The sequence below is a fragment of the Rhinatrema bivittatum genome, chromosome 8, assembly GCF_901001135.1.
Source record: "Rhinatrema bivittatum chromosome 8, aRhiBiv1.1, whole genome shotgun sequence".
NCBI classification, from domain to species: Eukaryota; Metazoa; Chordata; class Amphibia; order Gymnophiona; family Rhinatrematidae; genus Rhinatrema; species Rhinatrema bivittatum.
The window spans coordinates 205,120,340-205,136,141 of NC_042622.1; the positions used below are offsets into that span (position 1 = coordinate 205,120,340).

At 41.6% G+C, this 15,802-nt stretch overlaps 2 protein-coding genes across 4 annotated transcripts in view; one reads left to right on the forward strand and one right to left on the reverse strand.

The window, feature by feature from the left end:
* MDH2 (malate dehydrogenase 2) overlaps nucleotides 1–6,239 on the reverse strand; it is a 64,815-nt gene extending 58,576 nt beyond the window's left edge. The window contains exon 1 of the mRNA XM_029612691.1: nucleotides 6,045–6,239. Coding sequence (XP_029468551.1) covers nucleotides 6,045–6,110 — 66 coding nt within the window. The 5' untranslated portion in view covers nucleotides 6,111–6,239. The remainder of the gene's footprint in view (nucleotides 1–6,044) is intronic.
* A 56-nt stretch (nucleotides 6,240–6,295) lies between these two features.
* STYXL1 (serine/threonine/tyrosine interacting like 1) overlaps nucleotides 6,296–15,802 on the forward strand; it is a 78,919-nt gene continuing 69,412 nt past the window's right edge. The window contains exons 1-3 of one of the 3 annotated variants that reach the window (XM_029612694.1): nucleotides 6,296–6,413; nucleotides 10,553–10,658; nucleotides 12,897–12,958. In XM_029612694.1, the coding sequence (XP_029468554.1) occupies nucleotides 10,556–10,658; nucleotides 12,897–12,958 (165 nt within the window). In that variant the 5' untranslated portion in view covers nucleotides 6,296–6,413; nucleotides 10,553–10,555. Of the gene's footprint in view, nucleotides 6,487–8,976; nucleotides 9,154–10,552; nucleotides 10,659–12,896; nucleotides 12,959–15,802 lie in introns of those variants that run through there. The other 2 variants (XM_029612693.1, XM_029612692.1) reach the window with 2 other exon arrangements.

Genomic DNA, 15,802 nt, shown 5'->3' on the forward strand with positions numbered 1-15,802 from the left:
GGTACAGCCAAACACAGGAAACAGACCCTTCTCCTGCCATCTTCCTGTCTATTACTTTTTTTTTTATAAAGTTAAAAACTTTTACCTGAGCTCAGCCCTCCCTAGCTGAGAGCAGAAATAGGTGCCGGCTATGGGAGAAGATGGCTAAAGCCTTCACTGCCGAGCCTCTCTAGGCCTGAAACTGCTAATTGAAATTTAGGGCCACATCAGTCAAGGCTACTGGACTGAAGGCACTCAGGAGGCAAGTAGTGCTACATAGGTATCTCCTTTCCAACTTCTTTCTTTTCTTTTCCCACTCACAGGCAATCCCCCAAAGAGAAATGCATGTCCACCATCTACTGGAGACAGAGAATACTGGCAGGCTGTTGTCAGGGCAGGACTATATAGCCGTGACCTCAGCTTTTCCTCCATATCCATCTGCTGGCAGAGGTGCCTAACCCATTCGTTGGGATTGGCCTACCCAAACATTAAGGAACTGTGCTTTTGGCTCTGTGCTGCTCTACAGCTACATAATGGATGCTTCAAGGTTAATTGATTCACATTTACCAAACTCCTCCACAGTATTGGCAATTGGTTTAGAGAATTTTGCACCCAGTAATATAGAAGCTGAGCAGTTGTGAACTTTTTATATGCTGAAAATGCTTCACCATGTGTTAAAATACCAGTAACTTCTGGCCAGTTTGGATTTATGCACCTACTACAAAATATCCTAAAAGACCATGCAATTAAAAATGCTGAAAGTAACACAGCCATCTCTAGAGGGCCAACACAGTGTAGAAAAAAAGTTCAAAAAAGTGGCCAGAAGGAACAATATACCTAAAACTGAGCCAAGTGAGGCCTAAAAGACACCACACACTTGTCCCAGGTTTCACAGGGTCAGCAGTAGAGGATCTGAACAGTTCTGACTCAAAATACCTCAGACAATATAATGCCTAGACTCATTAAGTTATAGCATATGTCCTCCTTCATCAATGTTTATTTCAAACATTCTTAAAATAAAACAGGCTTCCTTGCTATGTGAGAATTCATTTCACCAAGTAAACTGCTCTCTTCAAGGAGAGAGGCAATAAGATATGGCCCAGAGCAGCTATGTCTAAAGGACAAAGCTAAAAATAATCTTCAGTTCATCACATCTGATAAACAGAGTGGGGAATCAAAACTATTTGCTCAACTATTTTAAAATTACTGCTTCCTAAGTTATACAACCATTTTCACTTGGAACTTACTGAGTACTCTTGCATGTTTGTGTGCAAGAACAGCTCCTGCTAAAAATATTACTTTCTGACAAAAACAGCATTTGAATTTATCAGAAGAAAATTTATTTCACATTTTAAAAATATACTAAATGAAATTTTTAAATCAAAGCCAAGCATTCTCGATCTTTCAGATTTACCACAAATTAAGGATCCATATCCAAGCTGAACATCGGTCACATGCAGTACTGTCCAATGCCCATACCCTACAAACTGATCTCCTTAATCTCTGCCCTGCACTCTTATGCAAACACATTGGTTAAAACTGAACCCAGCATGTGACAAAATCTTTCTGGAAAAGCTAACAGAATCCAAATCTATATATTTTTTAAACCAAAAAAAACCACACACTACATTACTATTAGATGTTGCTTTGTAATCCATTTACAATAGTTGATCCATTATAAACTGAATATAAGACATTTTAAATAAAATGAATACATTTGCAACTTTATTTGCATAAAGTTTTAGGAGACTAAAATTGTCAAAACTGAATGCTCTGGAAACTAGGCCCTTGTGCGCTGCATTGTGTCACATTAGGGACATAAGGAGAATCAGTCCAAGCCCAGCACCCTGTCTCTCTGACAGATGCCAATCTGGGTCACCTGGAAGTACAGGGAAGGTCATAATGGGGGGATTCATTCCATGTTGCTCACTCCTAGAAGAGATGGCAATCCTCAAGTCTATCTGGCTAATAACTGCTAAATGACCTGTCCTTCAAGTAACTTGTACAAACCTTTTTTTTTTTTTTTTTTTTTTTATTAAAGCCAGTTATACTATTAAAAACAACAAAAGGAATGTAACTCAACAAAATTCTCAGCAAAAAAACAAACAAACCCCACCCACAAATTAACTCATCCAATCTGCCCAGTTACTCCTGTTCACACTTCCAAGGATATTCCCCACTGCCAGCTGCAGAAGCATGGATGCTGTTCAGGTTATCGTTTCTTATCCAAGCCATTTTTTGTTTCCTTACTCCCTAGGAAGATGAGTACTCAAGATACCATACTTAATCTAATAATTGAACCACTCTTCCCCTTGTCTTATCTCCAAGCTTTGTAATAATCTAAACAATTAAGAAACCTAGACAGACTGTTGCTTGAACACCCAGCCTCCTAGGTTCTTGGGATCTTGCTGGCTAGTGCCTGACTACTACCCACCTACATCTCTTTGGTTCCTGGGTAGTTTTAGCCTATTGGTACCAACCCAGTTACCCCCAAGGGCCGCAATCCCACTAGGATGCAATTCCTTTGCCCTTATCTTTCCTATTCTCTCTGTTTTTAAGGTGGGCTATTTGCAATAATGGAAATTCCCACTATTCCTATTAACATAAGAAAGTGCCATACTGGGTCAGACCAAGGGTCCATCAAGCCCAGCATCCTGTTTCCAACAGTGGCCAATCCAGGACATAAGAATCTGGCAAGTACCCAAAAACTAAGTCTATTCCATGTAACCATTGCTAATGGCAGTGGCTATTCTCTAAGTGAACTTAATAGCAGGTAATGGACTTCTCCTCCAAGAACTTATCCAATCCTTTTTTAAACACAGCTATACTAACTGCACTAACCACATCCTCTGGCAACAAATTCCAGAGTTTAATTGTGCGTTGAGTAAAAAAGAACTTTCTCCGATTAGTTTTAAATGTGCCCCATGCTAACTTCATGGAGTGCCCCCTAGGCCTTCTATTATCCGAAAGAGTAAATAACCGATTCACATCTACCCGTTCTAGACCTCTCATGATTTTAAACACCTCTATCATATCCCCCCTCAGTCGTCTTCTCCAAGCTGAAAAGTCCTAACCTCTTTAGTCTTTCCTCATAGGGGAGTTGTTCCATTCCCCTTATCATTTTGGTAGCCCTTCTCTGTACCTTCTCCATCGCAAATTTTGAGATGCGGCGACCAGAATTGTACACAGTATTCAAAGTGCGGTCTCACCATGGAGCGATACAGAGGCATTATGACATTTTCCGTTTTATTCACCATTCCCTTTCTAATAATTCCCAACATTCTGTTTGCTTTTTTGACTGCCGCAGCACACTGCACCGACGATTTCAATGTGTTATCCACTATGACACCTACATCTCTTTCTTGGGTTGTAGCACCTAATATGGAACCCAACATTGTCTAATTATAGCATGGGTTATTTTTCCCTATATGTATCACCTTGCACTTATCCACATTAAATTTCATCTGCCATTTGGATGCCCAATTTTCCAGTCTCACAAGGTCTTCCTGCAATTTATCACAATCTGCTTGTGATTTAACTACTCTGAACAATTTTGTGTCATCTGCAAATTTGATTATCTCACTCGTCGTATTTCTTTCCAGATCATTTATAAATATATTGAAAAGTAAGGGTCCCAATACAGATCCCTGAGGCACTCCACTGTCCACTCCCTTCCACTGAGAAAATTCTCCATTTAATCCTACTCTCTGTTTCCTGTTTTTTAGCCAATTTGTAATCCACGAAAGGACATCGCCACCTATCCCATGACTTTTTACTTTTCCTAGAAGCCTCTCATGAGGAACTTTGTCAAACTCCTTCTGAAAATCCAATTATACTATATCTACCGGTTCACCTTTATCCATGTTATAGTAGGACAGCAGGTAAGAACCATTTATTCCTGGTATAATGCCATAAATCCCAGCTAATCTCTGGTTTTCCCTTAATTTTCTTGCCACTAAGGAGGTGCTGCTTATTCCATGCTGTCTTGAATTCTGTTAATTTTGTCTCCATCACTAGGAGTCTATTCCATTGATCTACACCCTTTCAGCAGCTAAATTTTCTATTGTTGCTCCTGAGTCTACATCCTCTGGAACTTCATATGATCTTTTGTTCAAGAGAATTCTTCCTTCTGTGAAAGATTCTTGTGCCTGATTCATTCTTATGAGGTATCTGAATTTCTCCTTATCTGAAAACTTCTGGTAGAGAGCTGATACACTTTTTTTTTTAAACTGTGTCTTGTTAGTCCTTGTTTTTTCTGATTAGTTTTCTTTGTAATCTTTTTAAATAGATTTGTTTAGCATTTCAGCTTTTCTTATCTTCTATACAGACTTCTTTTTCTCATCTCAATCTCACCTCTGCCCACTTTCTCCTTTCACCCATATAACCTGAAGAAGTCTGGTTACCTTGCTTCGCATATTTAGATTTCTTTTTTTCCCCAGCTCATGCATTTGCCATTCTGTCTACTTTCTCTTCCTCTTGATTCTGCCAGATATTCATCACTGTGAGTCTCTTTCTGAGATCCCTTGTTATTTATTTTGCCTTTACTTTTTCATTTACTTTTTTTAAATCACTTTCACAACCAGCATATTTATTTATTTATTTTTAGTTTTTATATACCGATCTTCTTGCATTAGATACAAATCAAACCGGTTTACATGGAACAAAAAACTGCCTGTAAGGCAATACATGGAACCAAGAACATACAGTATAATAAACTGGTCAACTTATTTATAGATTTAACTGACCCATGAAAACAGTTTGCATTACATAGTAATGTAATATATAACACATAAATATATATATATATATATATAATATATGTACAGCATATGTAAAATTCACCTCATTCTCAGCTCAAATGCATGCAGTATATATTATACACAGATTTTTAGTTCATGCCTTTTTAGCAGTAGTTCAAGGCAAGCAACATTCAGGTACAGCAGATACTCTCCCTGTCCCTCAGAGGGTTTACAATATAAGGGTCTGATTTACTAAGGCTTTTCTCCTATTCTGTCTCTATGGTAAAAATGATTAGTAAATGAGGCCTTAAATTTGTACTTGGGACAATGGAGTGTGATATGACTTGCCCAAAGTCACAAGAGCAGCAGCAGTGGGATTTAAGTCCTGACTTCCCTGGTTCTTAGCCCACTCCTTTAACTACTAGCCTACTCCTCCCAGGTGTGGATATCCACAGATGGGAATTTTCTGTTCTTGGCCCACTAGTCATTGCCCTTGGATAGGTTACTACTGAGTTCTCACCTTGTGTATTGTGTTCAGTTCAATGAAGCATATCTTTGTAAGTATATTGAGATGATGGAAGCAGTTCTGAAGAGGACAACTAAATTACACAAGACCTACAATATAGACCCGCTGGTTTTCAGATTACCTGCAATAAACAGGAATGAGATAGTTTTGCATAGCCTGGATCTCTAGTCTATGCAAGGGAACAGTTTGAAAAAGAAGACTGGCTCGGGGTCAGGTTAGTTTTGCAAATCCTTGAATCAAACCTCAGATCTTAGCAAAAAGGCCATGCCAGCCTTAATGCTTCAGTCTGCTAAAGGCACAATACTCTGACACAAGGTACCTCAAGCTTCTTGGCAAAAGTCTTATTTGAAAGTTAGAGCCGTACCCTTGCTCAGCCTTGTCATCTCCAGACACAAGTAGGTTAAAACCGGAATGTTTTTAAATTCACATATGCAGCGTGATACCGTGCGCTTCGAAACTTCCCTGTCCTCAAATTTAGAGGGTGAGGTCTTTGGAACCCGAAACTTGTAACGCTATATATATATATATATATATATATATATATATATATATATATATATATATATATATATATATTACTGTGCATCAGTACTTCAGATTCTTTATTACAAAATAATGAACCCCACATTCGCTTCTGGGTAGGAACAAGTCACAATCAAACCCAGATTTAGCCGGAGATGGAAGGGCAACAACAGAGGGATAGACTCTGCCCAACTCGCGCCTCGGCAGAGACGGAAGCCGCCCGCCAGGTGCCCCCCCCTCTAGGCCGGGCCCGTTTCCTCTCTGCCAGCAACCTGTACCTGAGCGGAGGTGCTGAGGCCCCTGCACAAGGCGGCGGCGGCAGGTCTGGTCAGACGAGACAGCATGGTGCCCAGCCGAGTCTCTCCTTCGGGGATGTCTCCACTTCCTTCTCCTAACCCGGCCGGCGAAATGACTCCAACGACCTCCACAGGGCACAAGACACAATCCTCCCCCAAACACCGCGAGACTTCGCCTCCTCCCGCTCCGGCAGGAAAGGCAAACACCGCGAGACTTCTCCTACTCCGATCGGCGTAGACTCGGGGACAGGAGGAAACGCAAATAGCACGAGATTTCTACTCCTGCTTTGGGGGCCGGGAACAGCTAGAAAACCAATTATCCCAGACTCTACCGACTCCGCTGTTACCGAGGTTGCAGTTTCTCCGCCAAACTGTGCTAGCTTTAAAGTGCAGCCGTGTGTGTGTGTTTTTGTTTTTTAATCAGGTGCGGGGGTTGATTTTTTTTTTTTGTAGGGCAATTTTTTTACACTCTGCGGTGATGTCATTAGCCCGACCGACAGAATGAACGGGCCGATGCAATACTGCCCGTTCAGGCTAGTGCACTGGTTAATCTGTGGTTGGACGCATGTCCATGACCCCTTGTGCAATAAGGGGATTAGCACATCCAAAACGTGTGTCCAAACCAAACCAGCACGTAGGTTATAGTGCTTATCACATGTAAATTCATTTTGATGAGGTTATTAGCTATTACCCACTTATGTAAAAAAATTGTGTTGCCCAACGCACACGTTGCCTGCCACGGAGCAGGTGTTAAATCTTGAGAAGCCCCCTAAATTAACAGAAAGGCTGGAAATGCTCCTTTTCTGTAGTTCCTCTGACTTAATATTGAGGTGATATTAAGTCCGAGGAACCAAAAAAAGGAAAAAGTTTTTTAAAGAGTTGCTGGCGGTCAGGTTATGAAAACAAACGCTCAATTAATGAGCATCCATTTTCCTAACCCATGGCTGTGTACAGGTTAGGAAAACGGACACTCGTAAAATTGAAGCATCCATTTTCCTAACTTGCGCACAGCCACTTCTGGGCGCTCAATGCTGAAGAGTCGCTAGGGATGCACGGTTTCCCCTAGCGCCTCCTTTTTAACACAGTGGCTCATTTGCCTACTGTATCACGTGCCCGGGAGAGGTGGATGGGTGTGCGTTAGGAAAGCAGGCACTCAATCATGAGCGCCCGATTTTTGCACACTGATATTGCATGCTCCTGCTAATGAGGAGGTGTGTGCGTCTCAAAAACCTAACTGCTGCCTTGGCATTGAAGTTTCAAATGTATGTGCCCACTGCCGTTATCAGCTGCTAATTGCATTTTCCCACATCTCACAAACAACTGATTAGTATAACTGATCGATCCCACTGCAGTGTTTTCTGCATTGTTGAATGTTAGGAATCATTAGGAAGGGGATGGTGAATAAAACGGAGAATGTCATACCTCTGTATCTCTCTATGGTGAGACCACACCTTGAATACTGTGTGTACTTTTGGTTGCTGTATCTCAAAAAAGATATAGTTGCACTAGAGAAGCAACATTCAGGTACAGCAGATACTTTCCCTGTCCCCAGAGGGTTTACAATATAAGGGTCTGATTTACTAAGGCTTTTCTCCTATTCTGTCTCTATGGTAAAAATGATTAGTAAATGAGATCTTAAATTTGTACCTGGGACAATGGAGTGTGATATGACTTGCCCAAAGTCACAAGAGCAGCAGCAGTGGGATTTGAGTCCTGACTTCCCTGGTTCTTAGCCCACTCCTTTAACTACTAGCCTACTCCTCCCAGGTGTGGATATCCACAGATGGGAATTTTCTGTTCTTGGCCCACTAGTCATTGCCTTGGATAGGTTACTACTGAGTTGTAGTTCAGTTCTATGAAGCATATCTTTGTAAGTATATTGAGATGATGGAAGCAGTTCTGAATCTCTCTATGGTGAGACCACACCTTGAATACTGTGTGTAGTTCTGGTTGCCGTATCTCAAAAAAGATATAGTTGCACTAGAGAAGATACAAAGAAGGGCAACCAAAATGATAAAGAGCATAGAACGGCTCCCCTATGAGGAAAGGCTAAAGAGGTTAGGGCTGTTTTCTGTCTTTTAACTAGTTTGTAATCCACAAAAGGACATCGCCTCTTATCCCATGACTTTTTAGTTTTCTTAGAAGCCTCTCATGAGGGACTTTGTCAAATGCCTTCTGAAAATCCAAATACAGTTGGAAGCTGTGATTAATCTTATAGATATGTTTTATTGTTTGATTTGTTTTAAATTGTTTTGTTGATAGTTTATTATGTTTTATATTCTTTAATCTGCATAGAACAGAACCTGGCAATTAGGCGGAATAGAAATTCTTGTAAATAAATAAATAACTAGATAGATATCACACACAAGCAGCAGATTCCTTTGACCTCAACAAGGGATGGTTAACTCTTTGCTGTCCTGGCAGCAAAGGTTCCTCTGATCTGGGCAGCATTTCATCTGAAACTTGAGGTTGCCTGGGAGTTTCAAATTACAGGCAAGCAGAGAAGGAAGGAAGATGGCCACATCCCAGCCCTGTCAGTACTCAGTCACGCTTCTGCCCTACATTTATCACAAGAAGCAGCAAATGCCCACTGGGAAATCGCCTCGTGCCCACAGCGCTGATTCGTACCAATCCTTAACCGGGGAAGACATCAATCTGCCTCCGAACCGAGGCCTTCATCTGCGTAGCTCCAGGTTCGACCTTTGCTTTTCACTGATGATCCAATCAAGGGCGAAGCAAAGATGAGATGTGTAATGCGATTGGTTACACTCAATGTCGATCGTTAAAATGTCTACGAGGTTTTTTTTTTTTTTTCCCCAGCAATAACGTGCATGGAAGGAGGAGCCGGCAGGGGTGGAAGAAGAGGGCGGGATCAAGTGACGTTAGCCTTGGTTACCAAATGGCGTGCCTAGCAACCCCCTGAGAGGCAAGTCTGGGGCTGCTAAGCTGGTTTTCCCCGCGATCACCTCCCGTACGGTTTCGGCAGGTCCTCGGCGGGAGTTCTATCAAGCAGCCTTCCAGCCTCGCTAGAAAGGGATTTGAAATACTTCTCACGGCTCTTAACACTCGTAACATTTTTGCGGCTTGGAGGGTAAATACACCAGAGCCCGGGAGCCAGACTGCACGCAGGGCGTGCAGGAATTCTGCCAAAGGAGGGTCTCCGGAGGAGGAGCGTGGCGAGTGTAGCCTGTGCCAGAGGGAGCCCAGAGCCCACTGGGGATGAGATGGAATGATTCTAGAAAGGGAGGAGAGGAGAAGGGGATGCTGCTGGGCAGAGGATGGGGAGGGGCAGAGGGGGTTCTATTGGCTGGGGAGGAGAGAAAGGGCATATATTTAGTGCCTATGGGTGCTCTGCTCCTCGCATAAACTGACACTGAGTTATCCCATCAGAATGCACTGTGGAGCAGTTTGCTCCAAGTGCCCCAGTTGTTGGAAACAGTGCAGTGCACTCCAACCTCCTAACCTGAAACAGCCTCTGGCATCAAAATCACTTGTGAACCAGAGTCTCCCAGTAGAAGGATGCTGTTCTAAACCCAAGACCATCAAGCTAGCTCCAAAAATGGAGTTTATTGGTTTAGAAGCTGGAGCTGTTGCAAGAAGGCTTAAATTGTCACTTTAATTTTCAGAACCTTACTGTACCCAGTCCACCAGGACAACACAGTCAGTAGGCGCCAAACAAATGAAAGATACCCCAGCTTGTTATTTAGTGCAACTTGCTGGCAAAGGGTGCCTTTATAATGTGGCACCCTAGACAGTTACCTATGTTAAAGCTCAGGCCTAGAGGGGGAGATGATATGGTTTATTAGCAACTGAAAGTTAAACTTTAGAAAATGACTGGGAGAGAGAAAAGATGGAGAAAACTTTGAGGAGAAAATCATTTACTGCTGTGTTCCTTTCTTCAAGAACCACAAACAGGTCTGGTTTTCAGGATATTCACAATGAACATGCCCATCGTACAACAAGGGACTATGCCTTCTCGGATGCGGCTCCCATATTTTAGAACTCCTTACCTCTGAAACTCCCACTGTTGGATTGTATTAAAAAGTTTAGACTTCTTTTAAAGATTTTTTTTAAAAATAAAACAAGCATTTTATTAAGGACTTCAGCATTGACTCGCTGGTGCAATGTGGCAGCTTACATTTTTATTATGTCTGTTTTGTTTTTATATAATTTTTTAATGAAGGTGTTATTCTCTGCTTGTACATCGCTTAGGCCTTTTTTTGTGTTAAGTGATTAAAAAATTTTAATACATGAAAATGAAATGAACTAAATGAAATGAGATAGATTTACATGCGCTTCCTTCATTGTCTGTAAATATTTCTCATGCTTATTCATTGTGGATATCCTGTTTGTAGCTCCTGAGGAGTAGATTTGGTCACTCCTCCCTTAGAGCTTGAGTTGAGAAGAAAATTGATGCATGTTACTTAGCAAAATAAAAGTAGACCCAGGAAAGTGTAAATACATTCATTTTTCCTTTTGTTATCTTTCAGTAAATGGCTGGAATGGTTTTATGTGAACCTACTGAACTTTACAACATCTTGAATCAGTTCATCAAGTGCTCCAGATTAGCTGAACCTAATTACCTGTGCTTATTGGGTAAGCAGTTGTGCTCTGCTCAGGTTGGGAGGCCAGGGCTCATGTGGACATGCAGTTTTCTTATGTTTTATATAGCAATTCTTATGCTTCTACTTTGTAGATTTTAAGCTCCCTTGCAGCAAGAGGCCTTAATGAGACAAAGCCATATATGTAAAACAAAGTTTAGGTTTCATGTTAAATAACTAATAACTGGGGGCAATTTTCAAAGGATGTAAATTCCTAACGTTTGGAGTTAGGCTCCTAAATTTTGAAAATGTATTAGGGCTGAGTTCCTAAATGTGGGTGGATACAGGGAGGACAGGGTGATAAAATGTAGAGTTTAGCACTAATTTTCAGAAATAGGCATGTGATTTAGGGGCCTAAATCTAGGGAAATGGATGGCAGAATCTAAATTTAGGGATCTAAATGAAAGTGAATTTTTAGCTGACAACTTAGGGTCTTAAGTTGAATATAGGTGCCAAACGTAGTACCCTAAATGTAGGGGCTCAGCTTTTTGGAATATTTGGACCCTATATTTCTATTTAAAATTTGTTAGATCAACTTTATTTATTTATTTACAATTCTTTTAACCTCCTTGTTCCACGCAGCATTTCACAGCGGCTTCCATAGTATTACAATACATAAACAGAACATCAGAAGTAAAAGAAACAATTACAAACAATCCTTGACTCCAAATTATTAGAACCTGTCTGGGTTAGAAAAGCCTGTTCACATTTATGTTTGATTCTAACAGCAATAAAAATTGTCAATTAAAAAAAAAAAGAAAAGCCTGTTCAAATAGATGCATTTTTAGTGCCATCTTAAAGGCTTGCTGTGACGAGGCTGTGCATACTGCCCTGTGGGTGTGTATTGTGCACCCTGACATTTTTTTTTTTTTTACGTCAGGACTTTTTTTTTGCATGGTGCTGCTTTCTGTGGTTCTTCCTACTTAGTATCGCGTGGTTCCTTAGTGAGGATACTAAGTAGAAGGAACCACAGAAAAGCAGTTTTTTTTGTTTTAAGTTGAGCTCTTGATGTACGGAAAGACTTTATTCCTGCTCCGGGTAAATAGCTAATAGCCTCATCTACATGGAATTTACACTTGATGAGTGCTATTAGCTACGCGTGATTTTGGACGTGCTGATCCCTTTATTGCAGTGGGGGTTATGAATGCACATCCAAAACGTGCATCCAAGTGCTCAGTGACCTGCGTGATAGGCTCAGCGCATGTTATTGCATCAGCCTTGAAGTGTTGTGTGTGGAATCTCTAACAGTATTTAGAGGATCCACCCAACTTGCCCTTACCACAAGGGTAGCACCCTCATTTTAAGGTTATTTGCAACATTTTACCTCCACACACCTGACTGTTACCTCCCCATTCCTATCAATATTAGTCTGGTACATGTGTAAACTTAAATCAAAATCACAGAAGTGATTTTTTTTTTTTTTTTTTTTGTAAAATTTTGCCCATGCTTATGTGCTCTCTCTTTCTGTTCCTGGGCTCTGGTAAAAGAATGCCCAGACCTATTTGGTTTTAGGGACCCAGGAAAGGAATTCCCCGGTTTTGTGCTTACTCCTTCTGCCACCAGAGCAGTGGGTCTTTCACCCCCATGCTTGCTGTCTCTGTGCTCCTGAGACCCAGGGCAGGGTGGGTTTCCCCAGTTCTGCACTCACTCTCTCATCCTGGGGCTTGAGTAGGACAATCTAGACAGACTCTTTCACGGTGCTTCTGGGACCTGGAAAAGAATCCCTGGTCCTGTGCTGATCACATGACAGAAGAGTCATACAGGGCTTTTTGTTTTGCTCTTTTTTGACCATGGCATTTTTTAAAATAACACAATTTTTTGGCAAAACTATGGGTTTTATTCTTTTGTAAGACATCTCAACCGTGTAGAGCAACAGGAAGTGCCCTGAGAGACTATCCCTACAAATAAGGTGACATTGCTAGTGAATAGGTAACCATGACATCTGCAGGGTGAAAGGTTCAAAACAGTTATATCACACTGGTATTACCTCTTGATGACTTTTTGCAGTCCCTCACATCAACCAGCTCATACTTTAACTTTCCAGCCTGCTAATTCACTAATGAATTTGATCTAACCTTGTCTGCATTCTGCAATTGCCCTTGTCTAATGCTTTGTACCATGACAGTGCTTTTTAAATGCTTTCTTGGATGGGGAGACTCCATCACCCTATACTGATTAGGTTTTATAATTTTTACTTCATATATAATGGCATGACGTCTTGTTCCATTTTTAGATGCTCGTATAAAGCGCGAGTACAATGAAAGTCACGTGATAACTGCCAAACGGGCTCTGCAGGTAAGCAATGTCATCAGGTAGATGGTGGTAGGTGGGGTTGGAGTCCACCTTATTCTATAATAATAGTCTTCATTTGTCACATCTTTCATTTAAACCTGATTCATAAGTGCTTTATGATTTTAATACTTCAGAAGCCCCCTCTGATCACCTTCTGAAAGAGCAGGGAGCTGTATTACCCAATCACAACTGGGTGAGCTAGAGCACAGAGTGTTAAAGTGACTTCTCTGAGGTCCTATAGAATCAAAGAGAAGGCAGAATTTGAACTGATTCCCAGGTCATGCCGCTGATAGTCCTTGATTACCTGAATTACCTGAGAAATGTTCTTCTGTGGAATAAAATAAGATCAATGACCTGAGTGAAGACATTTCCTGTTCATACCCAGATCAGTCCAGACTCCTCAGTTTTGCCTCCCTTCCAGAAAATGGAGACAGATAATGTTTTGCTGACAATGCCACATAACCTAGTGTGCCACCTGCAGTCCCTCAGTATTTCTCTGTCTCAAGCAGATGGTAGACGTGCAAAACTTGCAGTCTGGAAATTAGATTTTAGCTTAAAAATAAAAAAAATAAATAATAAGAGAGAAGCTTGTTTGGAGATTTCCTCCCAGGAGGTTGGCAAGTACTGACGGGACCAACCCTCCTGGTACTGATGTGGACGAACACGGGGTTGGGGACCCTTGTATAGCTCTGTCCTTTCACTGCCGGGGGTAGACAGCTGGTGGGGCCAGTTCCCTCTCCCCCAGGAGGACTTACATAAAAACATATAGAAATGTAGAAATGACGGCAGAGAAGGACCAAAGTCCATCCAGTCTGCCCAGCAAGTTTATGGTAGTATCAGTTTCCCAGAGCATAAAACCAGGGCCCTTCTTTATTGCTGTCTGAGTCCAATTCTCCGTTATCTCTTGCTGTTGAAGCAGAGAGCAATGTGAGAGTTGCATCAAAAGCATCAGGTTTATTTGTTAAGCCATATCAACAAGTCCTTTCACGCTTATTTGTATCCCCAGACAGTAAAAATCAGGGTCCTTGTTGGTTGCTGTCTGAATCCTTTTCCCCCTTTCCCCCCTTTCCCCCCTTTTCCTCTTTTTCCCCTGCCGTTGAAGCAGAGACAGTATCCAGGCTTATTGGTTAAGGGAAGTAACCGCCGCACCAGCAAGTTACCCCCATGCACTTTTTTCTTCATTTCCATCCTTTGGCCTTTAGGGATCCACAGTGTTTATCCCATGCCCCTTTGACTTCTTTCACTTTATTTGTCTTCACCACTTCCTCCGGAAGGGCATTCCAGGCATCCACCACCCTCTCCGAGAAGAAATATTTCCTGATGTTGGTTCTGAGTCGTCTTTCATTTTGAGACCCCTAGTTTTACTGATTTCTTTCCAGCGGAAAAGGTTTGTCAATTGTGCATCATTAAAACCTTTCAGATATCTGAAGGTCTGCATCATATCTCCCCTGCACCTCCTCTCCGTCAGGGTGTCCATATTTAGGTCCTTTAACCTCTCCTCAAAAGTAATTTGATGGAGTCCCCTCACCATTTTTGTCACCCTTCTTTGGACCGCCTCCATCCTGTCTCTGACCCTTTTGAGATATGGTCTCCAGAACACAGTACTCCAGGTGAGGCCTCTCCAAGGACCTGTACAAGGGTATTATCACCTCCTTTTACTTTCTGGTTATTCCTCTCTTTATATAGCCCAGCATTCTTCTGACTTTAGCTATCGTCTTGTCACATTGCTTCGCCATTTTCAGATCGCTAGACACTATCTCTCCAAGGTCCCTCTCTTGCTACGTGCTCAACATCCCTTCACCCCCAATCACATACAACTCTTTTGGATTACTGCATCCCAGATGCATGACTCTGCACTTCTTGGCATTGAATCCCAGCTGCCATATCTTTGACCACTGTTCAAGCTTCCTTAAATCACATCTCATTCGCTCTACTCCTTAAGAACATAAGAACATATGAAATGGCCATGCTGGGTCAGACCAAGGGTCCATCAAGCCCAGCATCCTGTTTCCAACAGAGGCCAAACCAGGCCACAAGAACCTGGCAATTACCCAAACACTAAGAAGATCCCATGCTACTGATGCAATTAATAGCAGTGGCTATTCCCTAAGTAAACTTGATTAATAGCCGTTAATGGACGTCTCCTCCAAGAACTTATCTAAACCTTTTTTGAACCCAGTTACACTAACTGCATTAACCACATCCAGATTTACGCGGGCAGGGCATTTAAAATCCACCCGTAAGTGTATCCCTTTGCATGTCTATATTAAATCTCATTTGCCACTTGCATGCCCATTCTCCCAGGTTTGCAATGTCCTCTTGTAATTTCTCACAATCCTCTTGTGATTTGACAACTTTGAATAATTTTGTGTCATCGGCAAATTTGATCACCTCACTTGTTGTTCCCATTTCCAGGTCATTGATAAATATATTAAAAAGCATATCTGACTTTGTACTGCTTAATGTACTGTCTTTATGGCTTGCCAATAAAAAACAGATTATACACAAAAAAAAAAAAGCATCGGTCCCAGAACAGATATCTGGGGCACTCCACTATTCACCTTTTTCCATTGGGAAAATGTATCATTTAGCCCTACTCTCTGTTTTCTATCTAACCCTTAACTTAGGAGTCCCCACATGTGTGACTGATTGTCCATGAAGAAAACAAAGTTGCTTACCTGTATCTCGTGTACTTTGTGGCCAGCAGGATAATGGGTCACACATCCCCTCCCACCTCCCCTTACAGTTAAATAATATGTTCTTTGTAAGCTATGAGCTATGACTAAAGGAGCCTTGCAGCATGTGACTGTGTGGTGTTGACCATACATGAGCAGAAAGGCTTTCTAG